Consider the following 19,486-nt stretch of genomic DNA (forward strand, 5'->3'; position numbering starts at 1 on the left):
TTGCGTGCTAGGGAAAAAAGCAAAGAAACAGTGTTGTTGAACTAACGCGTCGTTCTTGTGACCATAGCAAGTTTTCGGTGGTATTCGTGTGTTTGCAATGCAATGGAGTGGCAATTCATCATACCACAGGCAAGAGCGGAGCTTCTGCGATCGGACAAAAACCATTACTGCGTCGGTCGAGTTATTGACGCCGCCGAAGTTCCGGATGCGCTAAAGGGTAAGCGCCCGATTTCGAGTTGCGCGATGGTGCGACGTGGAAAACGACTAATAAACTTCCTTTGCTTCTCACCCTGCAGCTTCACGTGTAATCTCGAATGATCCGTTCGCTCTATTCGATCATTTCGATACGTTCTATTCGGTGATCGACAATGAAAAAGCTTTGGCCGGGACGCAACTGTTGCGCGCCTACGATCAGCTCTATGCTGCTTTCGATAAGCTGGGCAGTAAAATGGCAGACTTGCTTTCCCGGAAGGATATGGATGCAACCGATCAGCAATCCGCGTTGAATGCACTTAAAATGTTAGCCTTCCTGGTGAATGGTATGGTAAAGGCAATCGATTCATACATAAATGCTGCCAACGAGAAAGTAACAACAAAGAGAAACAAAAAGCAGTTAGTGAACGAGCAGGTTGAGGCACTCGATTGGGACAACAAACGAAACCAGTGCATCGTGCAGTTGTTCAATGTAATGCAACTTCCGCTAGAGAAGCTGTGGGAACCACCGGTGTGTGAGGAATCGTTCGTAGAGTGAGTATTTGTTTAGAGATGTGCGCGCAATACAACAGCTTTTTCATACGAAATGTACAAAACCTTTCTATTTTGCAGTGTAATATGCGATGTATGCTACCGAACCCTGGAACAGTCGTACGTGCGGAATCGTGGTACCGTGGACAGTGTGTTCCAAATATTTGGAACGGCTATTAAGCGCTACAATCACTCGCTTTCATTCCCGGTCCGAATTCTGCAAATACTCGAACACACCGAAGCAGCGATCCCTCCCATTGCTGCCGGAATGCTGCTGCTCTACGAAGAGTTTGGCATTCAAACGATCTACCCAGTAATCTTGAAGGAAATTATTGAACGGCTGGGCGTGGATTCGGCCGACTCGCAAACAGCACGCTTTTTCAGCCTTTTCCTTATCGAGCTCGGTACGCTTGCCCCGAAGCTAATGATACCACATCTTTCTACGCTGAGTGAGGAACTGTTGAGTCTAGACTCTTACACGCTGCGTAACTGCGTACTGCAGATCATGGGTGAGGCGATCATTAGTGAACTCACGTCGGAAGATCTGTCGGATGAGCTGAAGGAAACCAGAGACGAGTTTCTGGAAGATCTGCTCAACCATATAATGGATATATCGGCGCATGTACGCTCGAAGGTGTTACAGATTTGGTTGAATCTCAAAGAGAACAATGCTGTACCGCTTGTTTGGATTCATAAAGTGCTGCACACGGCCATCGAACGATTGGAGGACAAGGCGTTGCTTGTGCGAAAACAGGCGATCGCGTTGATTAAATCCTTTCTGGAGCACAATCCATTTGCCGCAAAGGTACGTAATTGGGCATCATCTTCTGCTCTACGAACAGCTTAAACTAACTTATTTTTTCTACATTTCTATTTTTTCCAATTTTAGTTATCTCTAGCTGAGCTGAGAGTTAAGTACGAAGAAGAAGATAAAAAGCTACAGGATCTTCGCACACAACTAGTGGCGCACAACACTCAAATGAAGACAGTGGAAGAGGAATGGGAAGACATCTTGGTGCAAATGTACCCGACCGTAACGGAATTGTTTGGCAAGGAGCCGGACGACTTGAAAACTGCGACCGAAGCCGATGTTAAGCTACTTTCCGAGAGCATCCTAACGCTGCTGAAAGAGGAAAACTACAATGAACTGGTGCGTCTGGTACAGCGGGCCGATTACGCGCTCGGTAACCACGATCAGCTAAAGCAAATGACCGTTGACCATCAGTGCATGTATTACATCACGCTGATGAAGAATTACTACATTCATGGCCATTCGAATCCGACATTGGTAATAATTTCTAATCGCAAAAATAAAAACAAAGTATACATCATTAACATTTACTAATTAAAACCCCTTTCAATTGCAGAATGATGAGCTTCAGAAGGCAGAAAAGGTAGTAAATTTTCTGCACGACTCATTGCGCTTCTCGGAGCTGATATCAAATGCCGTACCCAAATTGCTAGAGATGCTCATGTCCAAAGCTCAGACGGATGTGCATGGTGCGATTGATTTCTTTACCACAGCGTACCTGTTTCGCATCAAGGGTACGGAACAGGGTATGCAGCAAATGCTTTACCTCGTGTGGTCCTCTGATAAAGAGAAGCGTGAGAATGTAACTGCCGCATACAAGCGAGTACTGTTCGAAACTGACTTGCAAGGACGGGGGCACGCGGTGAAGGTGGTGCGAAATTTGAGCCAATTCCTGACGAATTTAACCCGCGGCCAGTACACCGCAATGGAGGTGCTCGTGCAGGAGTGGGTCGAGCATGGTGATATCGATTCACAGATAATTCAGGTTCTGTTCGAAATCTACACCATGAAGTTAGAAAATGTGACCCCGGAGGAATCGCGGCAGGCACTCCAGCTGCTGGTAATGGTATCGGCAGCCAAACCGTCGGTTGTGACCGCCAACCAACAGCTGTTGGAAACGATCGGCCTAGAGGAGCGTGGTAGACGTGATCCACGCATTTTTGTGGCCACTTTGGAGCTTTTTATGAACTCTATTCCTCTCGCGACGAACAGCTCGAAACACTACAAGCGCTACGAACATTCGTCACCGACAGTGCAGAACGTGGTTGACCTGTACACGAAGCTGTTCTTCTGCTCCCAGGTGCAATGCTTTGACGACATTGGTACGAAGGTATTTGACTTCATTTACAAAATGGTTAAAACGCCCGATCTTCTATCACAATCGATAGTGGTCGCTTTGTACGAGCGATTGCAGAAGTTATCCGAAGCGAGCGCGGAGGAAAGTACCCAAGAGTTACGGTTTTCGCAGTTGAGCCAAATTTCGGGATCTACTCAAGATCCGACCGCGCGCGTGTCATCGCAGAGTGGAACGCAAGCGGAACAGTTGCTATTAACTCTTCCGAATTTTCTGGCGGCACGGTTCATTTTCACCATCGGGTACGTTGCAATGCGCGAGATGATCTACTTGGATATCGATGTGTACAGCAACATGAAGTATCGCCAGGAGTTAAAAGATGAGTTAAAGAATATAAAAAAGAAAAATGCTGCATTGGCAGGTAATAAGCATAATAATGCTTCAGCGAACAATGTCGGGAAGACGGCAAATATGCGGAAAACACTTTCCACGACAATGAACGTGTCAGCGAGCAATGCACTGAAGCGGCTATCGGGTTCCACCGGAACGGGCAATAATGGGCCCGATCAGACTGAACCGGAAGAGGAACTGCTGAGTGGGGCTACAGCAGAGGATACCGTTGCGGAAGAGATCAACTATATTTGCGAACAAGAGTTGCTGTATGGGAAGGAAAATCTGTTGAACCGTTTGATTCCCACCGTGCTGGAGGTGTGCAAGTTTCCGAACCGCTACAAGGATGATATGCTGCAAAAGGCGGCCGTGTTAACACTGGTCCGCCTGATGGCTGTCTCGTCAAAGTTCTGTGACGATAACATGCCGTTCCTGATGAATATTTTCAAACACACGAAAAATAACGACATTAAATGCAATATCGTGATCGGGCTGTCGGATTTCACCTTCCGGTTTCCAAATGTGACCGAACCATGGACCAAGCACATGTACGCGACGCTGCACGAGGAGAACGTCGAGTTGCGCATGACGGCGGTTAAGATGCTGTCACACCTTATCCTGCATGAGATGATACGAGTCAAAGGTCAAATATCGGACCTGGCTCTTTGCATCGTTGATCCGGTGAAGGAGATTCGCATCATCACGGAGCAGTTCTTTAAGGAGATAGCGAACAAATCGAACATCCTGTATAACGTGCTGCCCGACATCATTTCCCGCTTGAGTGATCCGAATCTGCAGCTAGAAGAGGAAAAGTATCATATCATTATGCGGTATATCATCAGCCTGATTAGCAAGGACAAGCAGATCGAGAGTTTGGTCGAAAAGCTGTGCCTGCGGTTCCGCGTGACGAAGGAGGTGCGCCAGTGGCGTGATATTGCGTTCTGCCTGTCGCTGCTATCGTACAACGAGAAAATGATCAAGAAATTGACGGAAAACATTGGCTGCTTTAAAGACAAAGTGCAGCATGAGGAGATCTATCAAGCATTTCGGACGATCATCAGTACCACGAGCAAACTGGCAAAGGTGGAACTAAAGGTACGTGTCTCAGTAATTTGATACTATTAACGATCACGAGAAGAAATAGTAGATCGTAGGCGAGTTGGTTGGTCGTAAGTTTGTTAATGAAACAGAGAAAGTATGTCGTGCCATTAATATAGTGGTTTTGGAGTGGAGAGGGTAAGAAGGTAGCGTGGCCGAGCGGTCTAAGGCGCTGGTTTAAGGCACCAGTCTCCTCGGAGGCGTGGGTTCGAATCCCACCGCTGCCACAAAGTGGAAATTTTTTTGCTGAAGCTTTATTAGCAAATTTTTAAAATATATTTTGCATGTATTATTTCTTCGATCTAATTTTTCAAATTGTCATCAATTGTTCTAAGGTTAAATATTTGATTATATTAATTTTAACGTTTATTACTTTTGGTTTAGATCTTTGTACAACATTGGATAAAATTCTTATTTTGTTTGATGTTGTTGCTTGAACTTTGAACCAAACGTTTCGTTCGTATTGCTTGATAGTTACAATGTTTGAATTTTATTTTATTATGTCAAAATTGTGCCATTTCGAAAGCACTACTGCTTCAGCATGCATAAGTTAGCTAGACTACAACCCTGAGCTTCATGTGCAGCGTGCGATAGAAACTGTAGATATTTGAGCACGGCACCGGCGTGAAGGTAGCGTGGCCGAGCGGTCTAAGGCGCTGGTTTAAGGCACCAGTCTCCTCGGAGGCGTGGGTTCGAATCCCACCGCTGCCAAAGTTGTAATTTTTTTTGTGGAGAGTTTGTCTTTACGATATTTTTTATTAACTCACCAATGTTGTGCTACGTAGTACATGCGGGTTTTTTAATATAAATATTTTTGTCTTTTTCTTCCATATTCCATAAAACCCAATAGACTGCAGTGGTCGAATTTGATACGCGTTTAAAGGAATGCTTAGAGGTGCGCGAAGAAACCGCAAATGCAGCGGCAAACACAGCAGGATCATCGGATGAAGCGAACAGTGAAATTGCAACGACTTCCGGTCGAAAGGAACGCGCGTCAACCGTTGAACGTCGAACAAAGGCGACTGGCGGTGGAGGAAACAAAAAAGGAAGCGCCATCAAATCAACAACCACGGCAGGACGGCGCGCTGCCGGTAGACGGGCAGCAAAGCAAATATCAGACGAGGAGAAGAGTGACAGCGAGGAAGAAAATCTGCCACCCGCGACAAGTTCGCGAGCCGCGGCCCGGGCACGCCAGCACATGAAGATTACCAAAGTCATTGAAAGTGACAATTCAGGTAAAGGTCGAACGTCATCCGGTCGGTTGCTCAAGTAGTTTAGCCACAAATAGAAGTTTTTGTTTTCATCCGGATAAGTACATTAGATATTTTTTTGTTGCAAAAACCGGCATTTCCATACATACATACATACATACATACACACTATACATCAAGCGCGCACAATATATTAACACACGTGGCAGGATAATAACAGCTTCGCTTCAAGAACCCGTCGAGAAGCACGTTTTGTTGTGTGTTCTACTCGGTGATAGTATGTGGTGGATGTTTATATTTCTCTTTACAATTATGTCTCTGTGGTGTAGCGGAAGATTTAATTATTGATTAAAAACAAGTATATCCCATAGTAAGAAATGCTTTGTTATTTTCTTGTTTTTATACAACGACAGCTCCATGCATTTTATAAGTTTTGGTAAAATCGTTTTCATTTGCTATATACGGTAGAACGTACGTTCTTGGGTGGTAAGCAAGACACAAATGTGGCACACATTCTTTGTTATTCGAACGAAGTCCGTAGTTTTGTATTTTATTACTTACTACCTTGTATTAATTTTGTTTTATATTGAAATTCAACTAAAAATTCCAATTTGCATTGGCATGCTCTTTGGGCATTGTCTTTAAACAGCACCAGCTACAACACAATGGTTGCAATTTTATAAAGTTTATACAGAAAGTTCAAACATTCCATGCCATCTATATAGAACAACAGAACAAACTGAAGGTTAAGAATCGCATGGATGAAACGATCGTACTGGGAAAAACTGTCTCGAAACCATAATATGCTAAGGAAAATTATCGTAAGCATACAATATTGTAGAACAAATAATAATACAATTTTTGCTATCAAAGAGTATTAGTAGAGCTTGAAGCCATATGTGGTGATAACTACGGTGATAAGATCAGAAATTTTCAGAATAATGTTGTCGCATGCTTTTGAAGTTTTGATTATCACCAATATGCCGGTGTTTTCTTCTATGCGTGTGTGTTTTGTGTTGTTGCTTTACAATGGTGAGATATTCTGTCGACGCGTGCCTAAAATATAACATGCATTTGCCCATGCATTGACTGCAATAATCTGCTTGCGCATTTTACACATACCTCGTATTTGTTATGTTGTAACTGCAATAAAATATATCTCTTTCTCTCAACTTTCGTTCTAGACATTGAACCCGACACTAGACGCAAAAAGAAAAGAACATTTGCCGCAAAACATAGGGGCGAAGAATGATATTTTTTAAGCGAGAGAACGACAGAACGAGAGAGAGAGATAGCGCAAACAGTTTACATCTCCTTAAATCTACTTTGTTCCAACCTGCCTACATTTTTTTAATCAACGGTCTATTTTTTAATCATCCTTACTGCACACCAGAGGTCAACGGTTTTAAAACAAGTAGCATAAATTTATTTTTATTGAAGCATTTATATTTTTTTAAAAGAAACTGAAGAAAACTTTCTTTGATAGTACTAATAGGATTTTAAAAAGTATACTTTAACAGAAACTGTAGAGCGTTGCGGACAGGAAAAAAGTAGAGAGCAAACTGCAAATTTAGATATTTACTAGGACGACAAGTTTAAATGTTTTAAGCCATAGCATTCAAATGCATGAATATAGTTTTCTTAGTGATTCGATAGTTTAATATAGTTTGGGCTAGCACTCAGTAGGGAAAAAACCCAACCACTAGAGGAAAGGTAGCGTCTTAAGGATTGTAATTTGTGTACATGATTTGCGTGTGCGTGTCAGTCTGCTCGGATTTAAAATATATGTATCTAAAAGAATGCTGGCAATACAATGGCTTTGTACGTTATTAACGAACCTTGCATTATGTGTACATACACACTACACCTTAACAAACTACCTTTGAACCTTTACTTTTCCTCTCACTAATCATTATCGTTTTGTTTTTTGTTGTTATATTTATAAATGTTGCTCAACCTTTATCGTCTGTCGTATATTTACACATTGTATATCATTCGGCAGTGGTTTCGGCCATTGTTTAGCCTATAGCTCTTCAAACGCATTATCTTTCATAAGAAATCCGTGCTTAGTAAGAGTTTTGCTCCTTTGTGATAAGTTTTCTTTTTTTTCCTACCGCCCTTTTCTCACTTCTAGATGACGAGGAGGAAGATGTACCTCCGAAGCGTGGAAAAACGAAACGGTAGCATCGTGTCCCTCTCTAATGATCCCTATCACCGTCACCGGGTACGCATCTACATCCGTGTCCATCTTCCACGTAAACCTTCTTCGAGCTGTTCGTTATGATTTTCCTATTCGATCTACCGGACTTCATTTGATTATTTTCCCTTGTGCAGACCTCTACTAACAGTGGTATAATATGTACGTTTGTGTGTTCATGTTTTGTTTTATAGTAACTTATTTGCCTCAACGTATAATTTTAACATAACTATTAAGAATAAATGTTGACTACAGTTTTAGCAAAAACGAAGCTTACCTGATCCATGCATATGTTCGATGAGATGAGTAGTTGAAAGGATGAGTTTCTGATTAACATTCGATATCCGCACAATACACAATTTTCCGTTATTACACTGACGATCAACGCGACGCAGTTTGTTCGTTTTTTTCGGGTATTGTATTATTACCGGCGCAACACTGGTGTTAATAATAATCAAAGATTTACTTTTTATTACTTCATCAATATTTTCACACCTTTGAATACTTCTTTTTCACTCGTTCACGCGCGTCCGCGTTCCACACTACCCTACAATTTTCCATTTTCCTAGTTTTTCTTGTTCTCTTTTGCTTGTGTAAAAGTACCGCGCAAAGTTTATTCTGTTCCTTGGGGCATATTATTGGTTTGTGGGTTAAATGTGTTGCTCTTTCTTCTTCTGTTGTCACTTCATCTATCGCGTCTGATTTTCTTCTTCGTCACTTTCGAACATGATCGTTCTGTTTTATTATCTACACTGCGCACATGAGATTGGCTTTGTTTTACTGTTTCGCCAAATGTGTCTACATATCACCGGTCTTTTCAGCACAACTGTGTTGTTATGCCAGCGGATGCAATTATCGTTCTCCTCCACTACGTGCGTAGTGCCTGCGTGCTAATGTGTGATATGAATGGCTCGTACTTCGAGAGCTAAATGAGCGGGGTAAACAATTCGGAAGCAGTACGATTTTTTTTTGTTGTTGTCGTTTGATTTAGTATATTTTAAATATTGCAATTATTGCAGCAGCGTGTTACGTACGCCGAATAACAATAAGCTAAGAGCTGTTTTAGTTTCTTACGAACCACTTTCAATTGCACAGGACAATTTTGTACATCCCAACTACTGAAATGCAAAAAAAACAGCTATCGATCACTTTGTAGCCGAATCTTGAATGGCAAAACAATATTTACTGACACTTAGTGAAAAGCCAAAACTATATAACCCGAACCTAGTCTTCGACTGCATTAACAACTGAACCCCATTTTTGCTTTATCGTATAGAGAGCACCGCAAATCAACATTCGCGTTTTCTTGTGTGTTTTGTTTTCAATTGATTGTTTGCTTTTAGGTTTTTAGGTTTCACAATTGTTTTGTCTACTTCTCTCTATACATGTGACCATTATGTTGTTGTTTTTTCTCTTCTTATCTTTTGTTCGACTTTGTGAATTTATAGATATTAAAGAACATTTGTTCTTGCACGAACTCAATCTCTTTGTATAATGTGTTCGGTATCTAGTAATATGTATGCTGAAGTAGACCAAGACTCATCCTTAGCGAGGACCCGCGACACGTTTCGTGGATTATGCGCATATGAAAGGGGGAGATGTAGTTTGCTTTCATTCCTATCTAGTGTAGAACTCAAAAAGTTAACTGAGTTCCTCCGTTCATACTACTGCAGGCAGGAAAAAGGCTTCCTTGGTACTGTTCACTTATTCTTTCATGATAATATTATTATGTATAATAGTCTATTGGTTCAATTTCACACATTTCAGTAGTCAGGAGCAAATGTTCTCGTTAGTATCAATAGTGGCATCAAACTAAAAAGTTCAATTGAATAGGCGAATTTGGAACACGGTTCGCGAATCATTACAAAGAAGTTTGATTGTATCGTCTGTTTTGCCAAATTATATAGGATTGCTTAACACAACAAAAAGGAGCAAATTTTGTATGGTTCCTCTGATTTTTGCCTGTACCAACACTTATCATACACAACAAACCGACTGTGAAGCGCAGTGGTACTACTTTCGTTTTGTTCTCAGAGACAGAATAATCACAATCGATGTGTTCCTCCCATTCCGTTGATCTGTATGTCATTCCAGATCTATTTCCATTCTGGTCACATCCTTCTTCTTTATCTCTCTTCTCTACACTTTGCTAAACTCTACACCTTCTTCTGTGGTGATGGTTTGGACTCATCATCCAGCAGCATGTACGCGAAATAAGGGAAACGAGACAACGCCATGAGTGCATCATCACAAAATCCCCAGCCATAATCTTGCACTTATTTTTACGTTCTGCGTACCTTCTTACAGTGGCATTTTTCAATCCGTTTTACGTATTGCGTATCTTGCCGGGGACATAGTTTTTGTCGATAGCGGCCTCTTGCAAAAACATGTGTAAACATCGTTCGTTTTGCGCTAGTGGATGGCCCGCTATTTTGTTGATAAACTGTTCCAGCCCTTTTCGTCGTTCCTCGATAAAGTTTTCGTCAAATATTCCATCGTCACCACGGAATGGCATCTGCCGTTTCCATGCCTTTCCAGGTAGCGGGGGAACAACAATCTAGAAAGAGAAATAGACGGGCACACATGTTAAAATATTGTAATCGCAATAAAACACACACACGCACGCATACGTAAATCATTGTTAATTATTGCAAAGTTTACTTTGCCTATTATTAGCGGCATAAATTCAATTATCACTTTCTATACTGGCATTATCATATTCTTTGATTCGGGTGTTTTTTATTACTGACTTGCTTCTACATACTTACCACAATATTCGTGCAATGTGCATTCGAATTCAACTAGGAAAGTTGAGTGAATTGTTTATGTACACTAATCGCAAGAAAGAAAAAACGACTGAAAAAAAAATTACCTTGCTGTCGCGCTCCAGTTCGTTCCTGAGCCATTCGAAATCACTGTACCGGCGACGGACGCTAGATTCTTTCACTTTAAACACCGGCAGGTTTGTCTGTAGAAGAGGAAAAAATGAAGATGTTAGTGGTAAACAGATCGCTTATACAACCATAACATAAAAGAAAGAACTAAATAGGGAAAGAAGCAGCAGAATCAGCTATTCACTTTGAATAGTAACGATTGGAACATTTCTGCAAACGACATGTAAAAGCGTTTCTGTTTTTCTAGTACTTCCGTAATTGGATCAATATCCTTTTTCGATGTAACAGGCGGTAATTGAATTGCGAAATCACCTCATACGTTAAACATGTATCACTAGGAATGGGCCAAGAAGGAAAAAGATAGCACTCATTACGCAAAACAAAAAGAATAACGCTTTGAGTTGTTGCAAAAAACATGGAAACTGTTTTTTTAGATGCTGTGGCGTAACTTGGCAACATTTGCTGGATGAGGCTGGACTCATCTCAACTGCTAATAGTAACGCCTACTTTTACATGACCATTTGTCACAATCACAGACGGATGGAGAAGATGACGCTGACGTACGCTTTTTTATAACAAACGATGAATAATCATTAAAAAACGGTAACTTTTATGTTGCGCTTGAAAGAGGCTTTTAAATAATCATGTCAACTGTATTCAACAATTGAGTAAACATAGGTAAATATAGCCTAGGACATAATTTCATGTGAAAATCAATTGTTTTTGGTCATACGCGCACACTACTCACATGCAGAGCAAATGGCAAACGGAAGTTATTTACCGTACACCGCTAACAACATCCGATAAGATATGTGCGAATAAAATCATTTTACTCTTCGGAATTTTGTGTTGAATGCAATAGAAATTGGCAGCATGCAAACAAATCGTTCACGTGCAACACGTGGTTTTTGCCAACCCGCGATGGCCGAATCATAAGCAGAACAAAGAAATCGTACGGGATCGGATACGGTAGTAGCATCAGCTACTTCAACAGTCATCAAGTGCAAAGCTGTTAGTGGCTGTCACCGTCGAAAGGGAACGGAAGATGATGATTCACGATAGTAGGGTGCTGGTGATAGCGAGAGCTCCGTTACGCTGAAACAACCATCCATCTTTTAGCTCAATTGGAACAAACCTCGTTAGCCTTCGAGATGGAGGCGTGTGTACATGACTGCGTATCGATTCACTTTCATTTGGTCGTTGTCTCTGTACAGATAACTAAATGGGTTTTATCTGTTCGGGCGGATTCTCCGAATGCTTCCGGATATTTCGGGGTCAAAACATATATAATGCATGCATCGAGACCGCCTAAAACATAAACAATGCGACCGCCCATTGCATTTCTTTTTTTTCGGTGTGACTCACTTGATCTTATTTATCTTTGGTGAATCATGGTGAGGGAATGGAATAGGTCCTTTATCATGCGGGTCAATTGAGAGAGCCATTCCCAAAAATCCGTATCGCTTACCCGCATCCGCACTTCGTAGTCCGTGTACCGTTTCTTTCCGGCCGCAATCGTTGTCATCGGGTTTACGACATCAATTTCGAGGAAGTTGGCCGGGATTGCGTACGCATCGTCGAGTGTCTGTTTTTTCACATTTAGCCGTCTGGTCGCGTCAGCCGTGTTGTCCGATTCCGCCATCATGGTGCAAATATCAGTAGCCGAGTAGCTGTGTTGCTACAACCGTTGAACTTAGCCGGAATGATGATTTCGAGATGCGCTCTGCTCGATGCACACAGTGCCGACAGTGCAGAAGTGGTGCTGCAACCCGGCAAACTGCTAGTAGCTGCCTGTTTGTGCTAATGAGATTTCTCTTTTGCGTCAGCGGATACACCAATTTTCAACTTCACTTTGCAGCCCCCGAATGGTACAGGCTAGAGATAAATCCCTATTGTACAGGCATACGAACACTACCAGAACCAGTTGGGAGCCCAGGGGTATGCACTTCTATCTCGGAAGTCACTGATCCAAGAACTGCTTATCACACCGGGTGGAGGAAACGGAATTATCAGGATTTTTTCACTTCACTGCCAAGCGTAATATGCACGCGCCAACTACACCACCATCGGGGAATGTATGTGCACAGGAGATGAAAAATAACACAACCCAACACACGCACACACCTCAGCGATGCTGCTCAACTGTCACACCAAAGTAGTCCGGGCCGGAAAGAAAAAAAAATGCTCAGTTCACATAATGAAACGGTTCCTTAGGATTACCTTTTGCGCTAGGTTTTGCGACCATCTGTTTCTTTGCCTGCACAAAGGAACTTAATTTAATTAATAGCCTTATATTGTTCACTGGCCTTAGCGTCGCAAAATGTAAAAAAACACTCCAGACACACCGTCTCTAGATTTTTCTACGCATACCAGAAGCAGCCTGGCCTAGCATCAACCGAAAGGATATTTATTAGAATTTGTGTCACTCCGGTACGTATGTTTTGCACAATCAGAACTTAAATCGAATTAAAAGGACTCGCCAAATTGTAGCTGTGTAATTAAACTAGTCGACCGCACACTGTTGCAAAGTTAACGGGACAAAAGTCGTACGAACCCAATCTATTTTTTCATTGATATTTCTTGCTGTCTCTGTCTTGCACATTTGATGTTTTATTGCTTTCTTTCTCTATGGTTGTCACTATGTTTATGGTATAAAGTTGAGTGCTGAACATTGTTTAGTTGTATGGGATTTAAATTTCTGGTTATTGTTGTGTTCGTTAACTGCTATTTTCGTGTTTGTTTCTATCTCTTTTTTCTTGTGAGTTTTAATTGATCAATGGTGCAGTTTTACTTTTGTTTTTTCTCATTATCATGTTTTTGCCGTATAGACATTTGAGTAATTCTCATTTTGTGTTTTTTATTCTTTAAAAGATACGTGACTGCCAATCTTTGAGCTTCAGGTAATCGGGCATTCTAAAGAATATTAAAGCTTTAAAGGATCATTATTACTTACGTTTTTTCTTGAATATCCTTACAAGATATTGTAACCTTTAACGCACCTGGTCTTTATTAAACAGTTTGAAAAAAATATCCAATTCTTATCACGTAATACTTACTTACTTACAAAATACTTACAGTTTTTGCAGAAGATCCAATCGGTCTGAACGAATCCTTTAGTCGTTGCATGTATACAAATAAGTGTGTTTCTTTCTGCCATTTTCACTGTATAGTTATTAATGGTATACTAATGAAAAGTAAGTACAAACACATAGTGTTTGTTTTGTTCACGTTTTTTTTAATATGTTGTCCTATTTACATATTGAATTGTTTCTACTATGAATACAAAAGCCGGCAGATTTGTATCGCAAAGGATTTTTAAAAGGAATGCTTGAATTTAGCATTATTTGTTTCTTTTTCTAACATGTCAATCTCTATCGTTGGATGTGGATGATTGTGATTACCGCCACTTATATTACGCACCGCATTATACTCGGTCGTTAATTTTGTGGGACATTGCAATTTCGTACGCCGTTTGATGCATTCCCAGTAGCGCATTCGGCCGCGTTGCCTGTTTACCCTGTAAATGTGTTCATCGAAGACGAGCACCTGTTTGCCTTTCGAGGTGGTCAGGAACCTGAGTTCATTATCTCGCAATGGTAATTCATGCTCATCATCATACAAAACTGTGGAGCAGAAAAGTATGTGAATAGAAAAAAAATAAAACTTAATTAATTCACACTACAAATTAAAAACATGTTAACAACGAATATGTAATAAAAATTACAGAATAAAATAAGTAACAATACGAAATACATTTCATGCGTTAATTACGAAAACAACAAATGTTAAGATAACTTTCATCACATGTTTATTGTTGTTACAAATTATCGTGTTTTCTGTTCCATTTATTCTTTCGTAAATTATGACACTTATAAGAATCCACATACAAAGAATTGTTGTACGATTCTGAAAAAATGACATCATTTGTAATGAGATGCGGAGAAAATTACTAATCAACACTGCCGGCACCAATCAGTTCAATGGATTTATGTTATGTATGCAATAAATCACAATAAATATTTATTTTTAATAGTAGCTAGTATCTGTATGCCGGTGGCCGTGTGCATGGCCGTGTAATTGTTTCCCACAATCCACGTTTTCATCACGAAACGATGCAATGACTAGAAGCTAGTAGAAAAGAATGAAACTTTTCGTGAGATTCTTGATGATTGGTTGAACATGTCTAAGCTAGTCCCGTTTGCTTTACGTGTCTACTTTGGCACCAAAAGGACCGCGGAAAGGTGTTTCGTAAACCTTATCCACTTCTCATTAGCCTTGCTGTTTTAATAACTGTTGCTTTTTCTCAAACAGCGCATGGCACCGTAGCTTTCGCTTGAGAAACTTCTCAATACCCTTGTTTATTTCCTCCCTACTGCAGGTCGCAAACCGTAGCTGCCGTGCCCGGTGCAGTAAGCTGATCACGCCTAACAGATTTCGAAATGGGTGTTGTTCACCGCTGCTTCGGGCTGCCGGCGATCGTGGCATAAACCCGTACCAACTGTAGCGCAGTATCACCGAATAATCAATCGCATGCTCTAGCAGTAAACGCATATGGCACGTTGCATTGTCTAGCGAATTGCCTTCATCCCTAATGACCGAGTGTAGCATTTGTGCCTAAAAAGAAAGAAAAAAGAAACGATCGATCTTATCAAATGTTCATTACGGATACCTATACATGGGAGTGTGTGTGTATGTATCGGCCATTCTTACACATTTTTCCGTGAACGAAGGATTGCCCAGCAAAAGCGTATCAAACTCGTTCAACTCATTGATCGTAACGATTGGAAACGGTTTCTCTAAGAGATTGCGATGACTGACGGTGGTACTACTGGATGAAAGTTGGAAAAGCTCGGCAATGTCCAGCTTTCGTTTGCGCGAGGTATTAACCTTTTTCGTTGTGTTACTTTTCTTAATACTGTCCGTAATATCCTCCATCAAGTGCTGTTCCGAAAGGAATGCAAACTCTCCGAAGTCTGTACTATCTTCCTCGATTTTGATAGCTGGTTCCATTAAATTAAACAGTGGCACTGAAACAAAATGAAAGCAAACGTACATTACAACGTTATTTGCGGTAGGATTCTCACTTGTGCTACAAATATGTTTGATAGATTCGGAATGTTTAAAATATTGTATTACACAAAGCACTACGCTGTGTACGACTAGCTCTAGTGTAAATTGTATTATTATTTATTATTACGTTGCCATCTTCCATCCATGCACCTTTTGTTGCCTTGTCCTTTTGGTGCTAAAAGCATCTGCTTGGTGGTGAAACAGCTACCCCTCCCGTCTTCCACGCCATGTCGACCCATTCCACATCCTGGGGCAGTAATTCTGTAAAGAGATTAGGCAGCAAAGTTAGGTTAGGAAGCGCAATACTGTTTCATAATGTAAAAATTGGAAGGTCATGCTTAGTAATTACACATTTTCCTTATTCGTATTTTACACTCACCATCGACAAACAAATGTATTTCTTTTCGCGCAAAAAAATGTTCCGTCTTGCTGCAGTCCCCATTGGCGCGAAGATTGTGGTTGTACAACTTTCCTATTGAAGATTCTGAAAATAAGTAATTCTTAGCCAGTAGCATTATTCTTCATCGCCATTTAGATCGCCCTCTCTTTTAAACTCTTTAATGGATGTGCTTTTCTTCTTTGCACACTGACTTTAATCTGTTTTACTATTGAAGTTTCGTTATACAAATCAATATGTCTTGTTTTATTTATATACAATAATTTCGTTTCAATTTCGATGTGTTTTAACTATCACCAATAACCGACAATTCCGTATCAGCGTCTTCCATTTGTATTATATCTCGATTTGCGCGACGCTTCTGAAAGTACTTTCGGTTCCTTTTGCGTCCATTGATTTGTTTGATGATTAGTGTTAAACTTTCGCGTAATATAGTCTCATCGATCCCATGATCCTTCCATGCGTCTAAAGAAAAGAAAGAGAACAAACATTCGCCAGTTTTGCTTTAGAACAAAGGTACATCTGTAACACGCTGCCGTGCTCACCAAGCATGCATTCGGTAAAGATGACATATCCTAGCATTGCCTTACGTCGTGGTCCTCTGTTACAGATTCCGGAGTAATTGTAGCTGTACATGGCGGAATCGGAAAATAATTTCCCAAACACTGCTCCAATGCTTTTTCCTTCCTTCATCACGGAACCAAGATAATTCACCTGTGAAACAAATGTTCATAGTTCAAAAAGGAGAGAGGAGAAGAGAAACTTTAAGTAGACGATATAAAAAAGACATTGAGCTACACAACTTACATATCGCTGTCGCACATTTTCGCTTATTTTTACCCATTCTTCTAGCATTTCAACGTTTTCCTCGCTGTCGATAGGAAACTTGATTGTGTAATCGTCCATCTTATTTGTTTCAATGCTTGTCGTCAGAATCGTGGAGTCACGGCTATTGTGCTTAACTTGATGTGGTTTCAAGTCTAAGACAAATAGAAAAGAAAAATTATTCGTATGATTATTATGTTCAATGAACAGTGTATTATTCTTTTGTGATCGATTTAAGGTGTATGATCAAGAAAAAAAACCCTCAATTTTTACATTTACGCTTAGTTGTTTCATAATCATATTTTTTTAATTTTAAACCATTTACATATCGACAATGGGGCCTTTAATAATTAAAAGTGTTTTAAAAGAAAATTTTCCAGTCGTATAAGATCAGCTTCAATTTGTTATTCATTCACCGGTACGGGACACATGCGGGACACATTCTGCAACAACACGAAAAGAATGAATTATTAAGCGGAATATTTAAGTAGAATGCACACAACCGCTTACTTTCTGATGCTTGTAGGAAGGTGTACTCTTCAAAAAGTAAATCGAAATCCAAAAATGCGTTAAGAAATTTTTTCAAATCAAAATTGATTATTTTTCATTTTCTTTTCCTTTAATCTTCGCATTCGCTTTCGATTTCCAATCAGTGCGATAACGTCCCTAATTGCTCTCGATCGCATCTCAGCTGGTAGCATTTTCCCCCAGGCAGCTACACGGGTAGGGTAAAACGTTTCATTATCGAATTTTGTTTTATCAAAATATCAAATAAACATAATTGTAAAACAATATTTACATTCGATGCATGTGGTGAATATAACGTAGTTACGCATTGCCCTTTTCTTATCGCGCGTATAGTTACAATGGCCACTGTAGTTGTAATCCGCTAGCGCTTCCTCTGTAAACACGTGCAACAACGCAAATGCCGGCTTGAGAGGTGTCTTTTGCAGGTAGAATTGCAGTACTTGTTCCTGATGAGTGAAAAAAATGGTGTAAATATAATTTTTATACTGTGAAATTTGTCCAACTGTAGGTGCCTCTTACGTATTGCTGTTTGTGTTGAGCCGAATTCTTGACGCACTGCTCTAGACTCTCGACATCGTCGCTGGTTTTCAGTGGGAAACAGAGCGCACGGGACATCTTTCCGTCTTTTGTAAGTTTGGATTTTGTGCTGATTACCATCATTTGTGTTTTTAATAGTGCTTTATTAGATTCTGTAACAACAAAAAAATGAAATGCTCGTCAGTAAAATAAGATTTTAAATATTTGAAACAACACAAACAAAGACAAATTTTATTTGAACAAAATTACACAAAATCAAAATCGAACAAAAAAAAAACTTTATATTAACAAATTACATTATTTAAGCATAAGAATATGTATTTCGACGGGTCATCATTAACGGGTAAATCCATTTGCGTTTCATACGTTTCATCAACCACTTCTCTTTCAGCACTATTACAGTTCACAAGCTTCATTAACGGCACCATAACATATCTTGATATCTAAAAAAAAATACAAATTAGGACATTATTTTAAATTTATGATCTTTGCGAACAAATACCAAAGCCAAAACATAAACGCACTAACTTACATGATCAAGTTTGAGGTTTTCGCTTTGCCCGCTTCGCTGCGCGGTTGAACATCCCATCGAGCTCCAAAAGTTCTTGTTTTAATTTCGTTAAATCTCTTTTCGACTTTGATGTAACTAAAACGGGAATTAGTAAAAATTGTGTTAGCGTATAATTTTTAATGTATTCTTTATTCCTTAAATAATTGGATTAGATGGTTATATTTTTCAAAGAACTATAATCACTAACTTTTCTTCTTACGCTACAGAGATTCCCGCTTCATTTTCAACGAGCAATTTTATTTCGTTAGTTTCGTTTGTCTCTGTCGTAACATCATTTGTATCAACTCCGAGCGTTTACGTCGCTTGTAATGACTTTGATTGTTGTTTTCATACGCAGCAGTTAACGCGATCTGTAGTTCGTTGATCAGATTCGGCTCACTCAATCCGTGCGACTTCCAGGCTTCTGCAAAACAGACGTAAAATTGAATGCATGCATTCTAATATTCACCAGTATTTCTAATTAAGTCGTCCTTACCCATCATGCAATCGGTAAAAATTTTGTACTCCTTCATGTACTGTTTCTTACAATCGGTAGCAGCTCGTTGTTCATCGTTGTGCAAGCTAAAATTGTATACGGACCAGTGGCTGAAGAAAAGTTTGAAACATTTCGAAACCGGCTCACCGGGCGACTTTTTTGACGCTAGATAACGTATCTGTTTTGGATGGAGGAAGTTACAAATACAAGGTTCAATATTGAATATACATGTTTTTGATGTGCTTTGCGTAACAAATCTAATACTCACATACTGAGTTCGCACCATTGGGCTCATGCGGACGGAGCTCTCAAGCCGTTCGACATCCTCGTGGCATGAAAGGGGGAAGCAAAATCCGACGATGCCTTCGTTATGCACTGTTTTCATGTGGATTGAAAATATATAATTTAGACGTGAAAGTGTATTCCTTACATCGTATGTTTTGA

General features: G+C 40.1%; 5 protein-coding genes and 2 non-coding genes across 11 annotated transcripts in view; 3 read left to right on the forward strand and 4 right to left on the reverse strand.

The window, feature by feature from the left end:
- Positions 1-102: 102 nt before the first annotated feature.
- Positions 103-8,067, forward strand: LOC125760628 (condensin complex subunit 1). 2 transcript variants are annotated; one of them, XM_049420921.1, is made up of 7 exons: positions 103-217; positions 297-747; positions 826-1,549; positions 1,634-2,032; positions 2,112-4,334; positions 5,188-5,572; positions 7,683-8,067. In XM_049420921.1, the coding sequence occupies exons 1-7, from the start codon at positions 103-105 to the stop codon at positions 7,730-7,732; spliced, it is 4,347 nt and encodes a 1,448-aa protein (XP_049276878.1). In that variant the 3' UTR covers positions 7,733-8,067. The 2 variants fall into 2 exon arrangements, with proteins under 2 accessions (XP_049276878.1, XP_049276877.1); XM_049420920.1 differs by lacking the exon at positions 7,683-8,067 and adding an exon at positions 6,733-7,362.
- Positions 4,483-4,564, forward strand: Trnal-aag (transfer RNA leucine (anticodon AAG)). Its single transcript has one exon. It is a non-coding gene; the product is annotated as a tRNA-Leu (tRNA).
- Trnal-aag (transfer RNA leucine (anticodon AAG)) lies at positions 4,967-5,048 on the forward strand. Its single transcript has one exon. It is a non-coding gene; the product is annotated as a tRNA-Leu (tRNA).
- Positions 8,068-8,189: 122 nt separating the features above from the next.
- LOC125760660 (sorting nexin-12) lies at positions 8,190-13,449 on the reverse strand. The gene is made up of 3 exons (XM_049421022.1): positions 12,108-13,449; positions 10,618-10,713; positions 8,190-10,302 (listed from the first exon to the last, which is right to left on the reverse strand). The coding sequence occupies exons 1-3, from the start codon at positions 12,282-12,284 to the stop codon at positions 10,072-10,074; spliced, it is 504 nt and encodes a 167-aa protein (XP_049276979.1). The 5' UTR covers positions 12,285-13,449; the 3' UTR covers positions 8,190-10,071.
- Positions 13,450-13,853: 404 nt separating this feature from the next.
- LOC125760657 (uncharacterized) lies at positions 13,854-16,202 on the reverse strand. Of its 2 annotated transcripts, none has more exons than XM_049421018.1 (4): positions 16,089-16,202; positions 15,860-15,970; positions 15,350-15,666; positions 13,854-15,253 (listed from the first exon to the last, which is right to left on the reverse strand). In XM_049421018.1, the coding sequence occupies exons 3-4, from the start codon at positions 15,647-15,649 to the stop codon at positions 14,909-14,911; spliced, it is 645 nt and encodes a 214-aa protein (XP_049276975.1). In that variant the 5' UTR covers positions 15,650-15,666; positions 15,860-15,970; positions 16,089-16,202; the 3' UTR covers positions 13,854-14,908. The 2 variants fall into 2 exon arrangements, with proteins under 2 accessions (XP_049276975.1, XP_049276974.1); XM_049421017.1 differs by having other exon boundaries at positions 15,837-15,970.
- A 121-nt stretch (positions 16,203-16,323) lies between these two features.
- Positions 16,324-17,367, reverse strand: LOC125760661 (uncharacterized). Its single transcript, XM_049421023.1, has 4 exons — positions 17,257-17,367; positions 16,914-17,086; positions 16,652-16,820; positions 16,324-16,571 (listed from the first exon to the last, which is right to left on the reverse strand). The coding sequence occupies exons 2-4, from the start codon at positions 17,010-17,012 to the stop codon at positions 16,393-16,395; spliced, it is 447 nt and encodes a 148-aa protein (XP_049276980.1). The 5' UTR covers positions 17,013-17,086; positions 17,257-17,367; the 3' UTR covers positions 16,324-16,392.
- LOC125760639 (modifier of mdg4-like) overlaps positions 17,259-19,486 on the reverse strand; it is a 41,755-nt gene continuing 39,527 nt past the window's right edge. The window contains exons 5-8 of one of the 3 annotated variants that reach the window (XR_007418027.1): positions 17,979-18,148; positions 17,731-17,905; positions 17,442-17,646; positions 17,259-17,374 (exon numbers count right to left, since the gene is read on the reverse strand). Coding sequence is in view for 2 of the 3 variants with exons in the window: in XM_049420954.1 (XP_049276911.1) it covers positions 18,804-18,970; positions 19,043-19,417 (542 nt within the window). In the remaining variant the exon portion in view is untranslated. Of the gene's footprint in view, positions 17,375-17,441; positions 17,647-17,730; positions 17,906-17,978; positions 18,149-18,553; positions 18,643-18,754; positions 18,971-19,042; positions 19,418-19,486 lie in introns of those variants that run through there. The other 2 variants (XM_049420959.1, XM_049420954.1) reach the window with 2 other exon arrangements.

The sequence above is a fragment of the Anopheles funestus genome, chromosome 2RL, assembly GCF_943734845.2.
Source record: "Anopheles funestus chromosome 2RL, idAnoFuneDA-416_04, whole genome shotgun sequence".
Lineage (NCBI taxonomy): Eukaryota > Metazoa > Arthropoda > Insecta > Diptera > Culicidae > Anopheles > Anopheles funestus.

Excerpts from the sequence above, each read along its gene's own strand:
- LOC125760628 (XM_049420920.1), top strand. The coding sequence starts at position 103 with ATGGAGTGGCAATTCATCATACCACAGGCAAGAGCGGAGCTTCTGCGA. Across the intron at positions 2,033-2,111 it reads GCCATTCGAATCCGACATTG|AATGATGAGCTTCAGAAGGC; the intron begins GTAATAATTTCT and ends TTTCAATTGCAG. Across the intron at positions 4,335-5,187 it reads TGGCAAAGGTGGAACTAAAG|ACTGCAGTGGTCGAATTTGA; the intron begins GTACGTGTCTCA and ends AAAACCCAATAG.
- LOC125760660 (XM_049421022.1), bottom strand. The coding sequence starts at position 12,284 with ATGATGGCGGAATCGGACAACACGGCTGACGCGACCAGACGGCTAAAT. Across the intron at positions 10,714-12,107 it reads ACTACGAAGTGCGGATGCGG|ACAAACCTGCCGGTGTTTAA; the intron begins GTAAGCGATACG and ends CCTCTTCTACAG. Across the intron at positions 10,303-10,617 it reads AACTGGAGCGCGACAGCAAG|ATTGTTGTTCCCCCGCTACC; the intron begins GTAATTTTTTTT and ends TTCTCTTTCTAG.
- LOC125760657 (XM_049421017.1), bottom strand. The coding sequence starts at position 15,948 with ATGGGTCGACATGGCGTGGAAGACGGGAGGGGTAGCTGTTTCACCACC. Across the intron at positions 15,667-15,836 it reads CATGGATGGAAGATGGCAAC|TGCCACTGTTTAATTTAATG; the intron begins GTAATAATAAAT and ends ATTTTGTTTCAG. Across the intron at positions 15,254-15,349 it reads CTTCGTTCACGGAAAAATGT|GCACAAATGCTACACTCGGT; the intron begins GTAAGAATGGCC and ends CTTTCTTTTTAG.
- LOC125760661 (XM_049421023.1), bottom strand. The coding sequence starts at position 17,012 with ATGGACGATTACACAATCAAGTTTCCTATCGACAGCGAGGAAAACGTT. Across the intron at positions 16,821-16,913 it reads AAAATGTGCGACAGCGATAT|GTGAATTATCTTGGTTCCGT; the intron begins GTAAGTTGTGTA and ends TTTGTTTCACAG. Across the intron at positions 16,572-16,651 it reads CTTTACCGAATGCATGCTTG|ACGCATGGAAGGATCATGGG; the intron begins GTGAGCACGGCA and ends TCTTTTCTTTAG.